The sequence below is a fragment of the Rattus norvegicus genome, chromosome 5 (genome assembly GCF_021556685.1).
Source record: "Rattus norvegicus strain SHRSP/BbbUtx chromosome 5, alternate assembly SHRSP_T2T, whole genome shotgun sequence".
Taxonomy (NCBI): Eukaryota; Metazoa; Chordata; class Mammalia; order Rodentia; family Muridae; genus Rattus; species Rattus norvegicus.
In genome coordinates this window covers 72,424,739-72,432,193 of record NC_141538.1, presented here as the reverse complement: position 1 = coordinate 72,432,193, position 7,455 = coordinate 72,424,739, and the positions used below count along the sequence as shown (strand labels likewise).

General features: G+C 39.3%; 1 protein-coding gene across 1 annotated transcript; it reads right to left on the bottom strand.

Moving 5' to 3' along the window:
• Nucleotides 1–1,766: 1,766 nt before the first annotated feature.
• Or13f5 (olfactory receptor family 13 subfamily F member 5) lies at nt 1,767–2,726 on the bottom strand. Its single transcript, NM_001425426.1, is given in 1 exon segment — nt 1,767–2,726. A coding segment is annotated over 1 exon segment (960 nt).
• Between the last annotated feature and the right edge of the window lie 4,729 nt (nt 2,727–7,455).

Genomic DNA, 7,455 nt, shown 5'->3' with positions numbered 1-7,455 from the left:
AAGTGTCAGAGAGCTGAGAGTGAGAACTTCTCTCATGCATGCTAAGGGCATTTGAATTAAGACCAGTAGAAGAATTCCATCCGTCTGAATCCTTACATACTTCTTACAGACCTCTGTCCTAAATCCATGCACCAGTGACGAGTTACCTTTTCTGAGTCCCGTCTTCCTCAGGTATGGGTCTCATATAATAACTTATTTCCTTCATCTTTCCCCTCCTAATTCTCTGTCTCTCTGTCTTTCTGTCTCTCTGTCTCTGCCTCCCTCCCTCTCTCTCTCCCCCCTCCCTCTCTCTCTCTCTCTGTGTCTGTCTCTGTCTCTCTATCTCTGTCTCTGCCTCTCTCTCTGTGTGTGTGTGTGTGTCTGTCTGTCTGTCTGTCTGTCTGTCTCTGTCTTTCTCCCCTCTTTTCTTTCCTCTTTTTTTCCTTCTGTGTTTTGGGTGAGGATCTCAGTCTGTGGTCACAGCTGCTTTATCATCCTTCTGCTTAAGCCTCCACAGTGCTGGGATGACAAGAGTTCACCCCAGTACTGGGGTGATGCACAGGTGTGATCATCTCTCCTTTCTTAAATGTAAGGCCCACATGAGGCTTGTCTGCAGTAGCAAGAAGTACACTTTCACAGGGATGAAGCCATCATTTACATAATTTCAAGGAAGTAATATATATGTCAGCTTTGTGTCCAGATTCCAGGAGGATTTAAAAGAAAAGGAAAACACATTAGTTTGTATCATGGTGACATCTTAACTTGCAGTTTGTTCATACATATTAAACATGATTATGAATGTTTTGGTCCATATAATTTTAATATAGATACAGTAACTCATTTAAAATATACTCATTATAGGGTAGGGTTCTTTTCTTTATCAGTTCTACATGGTCAGTTAAGCAGCATGGTTTTAAACACGTTGAACATGTCTGTTCAACAGTGCTGAGGGTTTAAAGCCAAATCCTTGGACATGCTGAATAATAACCCAACTGTTGAGCTAACTCCCAGGTCAATTGTTTAATGTGTTAAAATAATGTTATGGATAAGTAAGTGATGAATTTATTAAAACACTGAAGTAGAATATGAAATCATTTTATCATTAGACCCATAATTCTAAATTTTGCATTTTTATATTTCTAGTGAAGCTCATAAATAAAACTACAATTGTGCAAATCTTACTATGATGTGCTTGTTATGTTACAGATATTTATTCATTCATCAACATATACAACCCAAATAAGTTGTCATTCAAATTTGCCTCACCAACTCTGGAAAAATATATTTCACATTTTAATGTTTCAGAAACTAGGAAGAGTACCAGATAGTGAGAGTCATGTGCACATACTAACTTAAAATATCTTTCTTTAGAAATGCAGAGATAGTTGGCAGTCACTGAGAAAATATTACTTTAGAATTTGCTGACTAATAATTCTATATCCTTATTAAATAGCTTATTTTCATGTTTATGTCACTGCTGGACTTATTTTCATGTTTATGTCACTGCTGGACAGTGAGATCATTGAGTAGGTCAAATAGAAAAGAATAGGTAGCTACCACATTTTAAGTTCATACTAACATGCAATAAACGCTAACTACCTTCTTGACAACACATTTTATTATAAATGATTTGTGATATAAAACATTTTACCAGGCAAATCAGGATATAGGACATAATGGTAGTTGTAATTAAAATTAGTGTTTTCTAGGAATTTGGCATTTGTTATTATAACCGTTTTCTCAAAAAATTTGAAGATTTATCTGGATAAGAATTCCTTATTCCAATGTTATTTGAGGACAGAAGTTAAGATAGCAGTGAAGGGATTTTTAATCAACAATTTTTTCACAGCCATTTTGACTTCTTTGTTCCGTAGACTGTAGATAATAGGATTTAGCATTGGTGTTAGTCCAACATATATCAATGCCATAAATTTATCTATTTCCTGTGAGTTTACAGATAAGGGCTTCAGGTACATGGAGAGAGCTGTCCCATAGAACAGAACCACCACAGTCAAGTGGGCTGCACATGTTGAAAAGGCTTTGCTTCGGCCATCCACTGAGCTGATCCTCAAGATGTTGGAGAGGATGGATGCATAGGAGACACAAATGAGCAACATTGGCAATGGGAGAAGAAGGATGCTGATCACTAACATAATTAACTGCACCATGGCAGTGTCTCCACAAGCCATTTTTAAGAGAGCCAGAATTTCACAGATGAAATGATTGATGATGTTATTACCACAGAGAGACAGATGAATCACAGGTCCAGTTTCCACCAAGGCAGTGAGGCAGCCTGTAACCCAGGAGCTGCCTGCAATCTGTACACAGACCCTCCTGTTCATAATGATGGGATATCTCAGGGGGTTGCAGATGGCCACGTACCTGTCATAGGCCATCATAGAGAGGAGCACACATTCCGTGGAGCCCATGGCAAGAGAGAAGTACATCTGTAAAGCACATCCTGAGAATGAGATGGTGTTTTCCCCTGAAACAAAGTTTGCCAGCATAGGAGTGAGAGCAGAAGAGGTATACCAGATGTTCAGAAAGGAGAGGTTGCTAAGGAAAAAGTACATGGGAGTGTGCAGGTGAGAATCAAGGATAGTGATGGAGATCAGAATAGTATTTCCCAGCAAGGTGATCAGGTACATCAGCAGACACAGCACAAATATGGTGACTTCAATTCTGGGGTACTGAGAAAATCCCAGGAAGAAAAACACTGTGACAGAGGACCAATTTCCCTGGACCATTTTATGATAGTATGTTCATGTCTATGTCCTAATGGATTACAGATATATATATATATATATATATATATATATATATATATATATATATCTGTAAACAATGCTGCTTTAACTTTTCTCACAGTTTTTCCTTCATATAATCTTAGGCTTTGTATTTAAGTGCCTCTCTAAATTGAGAGTATTATTGTAGAAGTGCATGTTTGAACAATCAGTCATTAATATTACTTATTCAGGAAGTCAAGAGTAAATAGTGAGCTTGTTGTTTTTGCAGCAAGACCTTTTCTCCTGTTAAGGTGGAGTGAAAGAAGAATTCATTAAGTAAACATTGTAAGAGAATAACAATAGAAACAATCATTTGCTACCCCTTATTCCAAAGCAACATTTGTAGTTGATCTACAAATGTGTATTTACCTTTAAGTTACTAAGATGATTTTCTTCTCTTAGCTTGCTAATATTCTTCTTAAAGGAAAATCTCTAGCTCCCAAATTCACAGTTTCTTTTGCCTTTCCTAGAGAGATGCTCACAATGGTTTGGAGAGTCAATAAGTAAAATAGTGTACAGATTTCTAAGGATATAAAAGAAATTAATTGAAGAACTTGAACACTGAAAAACAAATTGGAGTTTCCTTTCTAACCTGAGAAAATGGTGATGGATATTCTCATGGCGCAGAACACCTTATGCCTACATATTCCATGTCTATAGTTGCCTTAGTGACTGAGCTACAGAAGCATTCTCCAAAGGACCAACCTCTGCCTCTGGAAGGCCATTTAGTCTCTTTGTTGCTTTTGAAAATTTCCAAATATTGCAGCAAATTAAAGTTGCAAATCTGTCAGTACAGCATTACAAATGCTGAAACTCCAGGGATGATGTCCCATAGATCCAATTATTGCCAGCAGTTTGCCTAGTTTAATTGTGGTGTTGTTCAAAGAAGAAAACATATTTCTGCTGTCTCCACTTTGGGGATGAGGAACTTTACTCCTTTTTCAAATATGTTATGAAGTAAGTCAGGTTTGCTACACTGATGTAAAGGAAAAGAGATAATGTCATTTTTCTCTTTCAACTAGAAGGAGAGTTTCATATTATGTATGAGACAAGTCGTGCTAGATATGGAGGCATAAGATGGGTGAACAAGAGCCTGAGTAACTGCTCTTCCTGATGATGGCTTAATGAGAAGACTAAGGAACAAGCTTTAGGGAAAATGAAATTGCACCTGATGAACGAATGCTTTTCATATGAGGAAATTAGCTGTTGCATACAAAAGGATCTTGACTTCAGAATGCTAACTGCTGGCTATATCCCTCTGAGCTGTATAACAGCAGTTTACAACTAGCCTGCTTTTGAGAGATGCTCTGGTGTTTGACACTGTATGGTGGTATGGGGGAAATAAATTGCCAATTGTTTTCTTGTGAAATTGTAACTGAATAACTTTATTCCTTTTCCCCCATCTTTATTAAAATGAGTATTTCTTATTTACATTTCAATTGTTATTCCCCTTCTCAGTTTCCAGGCCAACATCCCCCTAACTTCTCCCACTCCCCTTCTCTATGGGTGTTTCCCTTCCCATCCTCCCCCATTACCACCTTCCCCCCAACAATCACGTTCACTGGAGTTTCAGTCTTGGCAGTACCAACGGCTTCCCCTTCAACTGGTGCCCTTACTAGGCTATTCACTGCTACCTATGCAGTTGTAGCCCAGGATCAGTCCATGTAGTCTTTGGGTAGTGGCTTAGTCCCTGGAAGTCTGGCTGGTTGGCATTGTTGTTCATATTGGGTCTCAAGCCCCTTCAAGCTCTTTCAGTCCTTTCTCTGATTCCTTCAATGGGGGTCCTGTTCTCACTTCAGTGGTTTGCTGTTGGCATTCCCTATGTATTTGCCATATTCTGGCTGTGTCTCTCAGGAGAGATCTACATTCAGTTCCTGTCAGCCTGCACTTCTTTGCTTCATCCATCTTACCTAGTTTGGTGGCTGTATATGTGTGGGCCACATGTGGGTCAGGCTATGAATGGGTGTTCCTTCTGCCTCTCATAGAGGAATCTTAAGTGGCTGAAAAACACTGAATTGTTTCAACATCCTTAGGCATCAGGGGAATGCTCATCAAAATGACTTTGAGATTCTATCCTACACCTGTCAGAATGGCTAAGCTCAAAAACATAAGTAACAGCTCATGTTGGCAAGGATATGGAGCAAGAGGGAATACTTGTCCATTGCTGGTGGAAGTGCACACTTGTTCAGCCACTCTAGAAGTCTGGATAGAGGTTCCTTAGAAATTAGGCATCGACCTAAAGACCCAGCTATACTACTCTTGGGCAAATACACAAAAGATGCTCCATCCTACCACAAGGATACTTGCTCGATTATGTTTTGTTCATAATAGTCAGTTACTGAGAACAAATCAGGTGTCCATCTCAACTGAAGTATGGATAAAGAAAATGTGATATGTTAACACAATTATTCAGCTGTTAAAAAAATCATGAATTTTGCCAGCAAATGGATGGAGCTAGAAAGAAATCACCCTAAGTAAGGTAACCCAGACCTAGAAAAATAAATATGGTATATGTTCACTTACAGGGGGTATAGTAAATGATAACTAAGGTACAACTTGTAGAGACCAAAAGCTTAGGTAGACCCCTAGGAGCAGGAAATATAATTGACTTATGGATGGACAGGGGAGTAGAAGGTCAGGAGAGCAAGGAAACTAGGAAAGTTTGGAAAGATGGGGTAGAGAGAGAGAATGCAGGGAGAGATGTCTCATATTGGGAGGCATTTGTGGGGAGGGTAGAAAGCTACTGTAATGGAAAGTTTCTGGAATCTATGGAATGGGTATGTTAGTTAAGGTTTTCATTGGTGTGAAGAGACAGCTCAACCTAGGCAATTCTTATAAAGAAAACCACTTAATTGGATCTGCCTTTCAGTTTCAGAGGATTAGTCCATTACTGTCATCGCAGGAAGTTTGTCAGCATTCAAGCCAGCATGGTGCTTTGAACAGAGCTGAGAGTTCTACATCTTATCTGAAGGCATCAGAAGTAGAGTGTGTTACTGGACATTGCTTGAGCATAGGAGATCTCAATGCCTGTTCTCCCACATTTCCAGCAAGGCCCACATACTCTAACAAGCCCTTATCTCTTGATAGAATCACTCCCTATTGACCAAGCATTCAAACACATGAGTTTATTGGTGAATCATCCAGGGAATATGGAGTCTCAACTGTCCATGTCTTATAGCCAAGCAACTCTTCCAATGGCAGGATTATGTTGCATTCAATTGAGCTGTTGGCCAAGGGGACCCATGAAAATCCTCAAACAACCAAGGCCGTCATTAGAACAAGAGGTTGTTCTCTGAAAACTGACATGGGGTCTCCATTGTCAAGGACAACACACACACACAACTCATTGAACATGGAGAAGTAGGTGGTGTCTACATGGAGCCAGCACCCCTGTGTTCTAGTGTCTCTGGTGCAGGAAGATACTCAGCCGGCCACCAAAAGAGAAATGTGGACACCAACTCAGCCACAAGATCTTCGATCTATAATCTGTCCTCCCTACAAAGTATGTTAAGGCAATCGCACCACAGAACTTGTGGAGTATCCATCAACGGCTGATTTAACCTAAGGCACACTCCATGGGAAGGAATTTCTACCTCCATGGTAACCAAGAACAAGACACTGGACAGCCTAGAGACCTACAGTAAAAAAAAAAGATGACTAATCTAATTTATAAATATCAATAAAATGGTTCCTAATATTCTGTCATATTCATAGATCAGTGCCTTATCCAGTCATCATCAGAAATACTTACTTTGGAACAGGGTCCTTTGAATCAAATAAGCAAGATACACGTGAGCTCACTTACACAAAGCAGCAAGAACAGGCCTTATAGGGTGCTACAACAGGCTGTGTACATATTATAGCCATTAGCTTAGTAATTTTATGGGACTCCTGACTATGAGAAATTGTGAATTTCAGACTCTTGTGCCTGCTCTTGATACTCTTTCCCTCCTTTTAGATTGTTGTGTCCAAATTTGAGATAGTTTTTCCTTTAACTAATTACATTTTATTTTGTCATGTTTGGTTGATATCTCTTAGAAGCCTGTTCTTGTTTAATGAGAGACAGAAAGGTAGATATGGAAGAGAGGAAAGGTCGACAGGAAATGGGAAGAGTAGAGGGAGGAGAACTATAATCAGGATATATTTATGAGAAAAGATCTAACTTAAGTAGCAAAATATTGAAAAAATGTTACTTTTACAACCACTATCAAGAAACTACTTTTTATCATCTAATGTAGGTTAATCTTACACCAACCCCATTGAGCTAGGCTACCCACATGTTTGGCTAAATACCAGTCTGGATGATGCTGTGAAGGGGGTTTTACATGAAATTGGCATTCAAGTCTTTTGGAAAATAGATCATGTTTCACAGTTTGGTTGAGGCTCATCCAATCGAGTGATAGTTTTAGGCAAAAAGACTGAACCTTAGAGAAGTAAGAAATTTTGCCTCCAGATTCTCTTCTTACTCATGACATTGACCTTAGCTAGAATTTGTGGCCTGCCAGTCTGCTTAGTAATTTTAGGCTTGCCAACCTTGGTGGGTTTGTGTTCTCTAAACAGCCCTAACACATCACTGTATCTTATGCCCCATCCCCTGGTAAACACAAATTTTCTCTTCTTCTCTTCTGTGTCTCATCGCACACAGCAAGCCATTCACTTACATCTGGTCTGCGGCTACGCCACAGAGTCA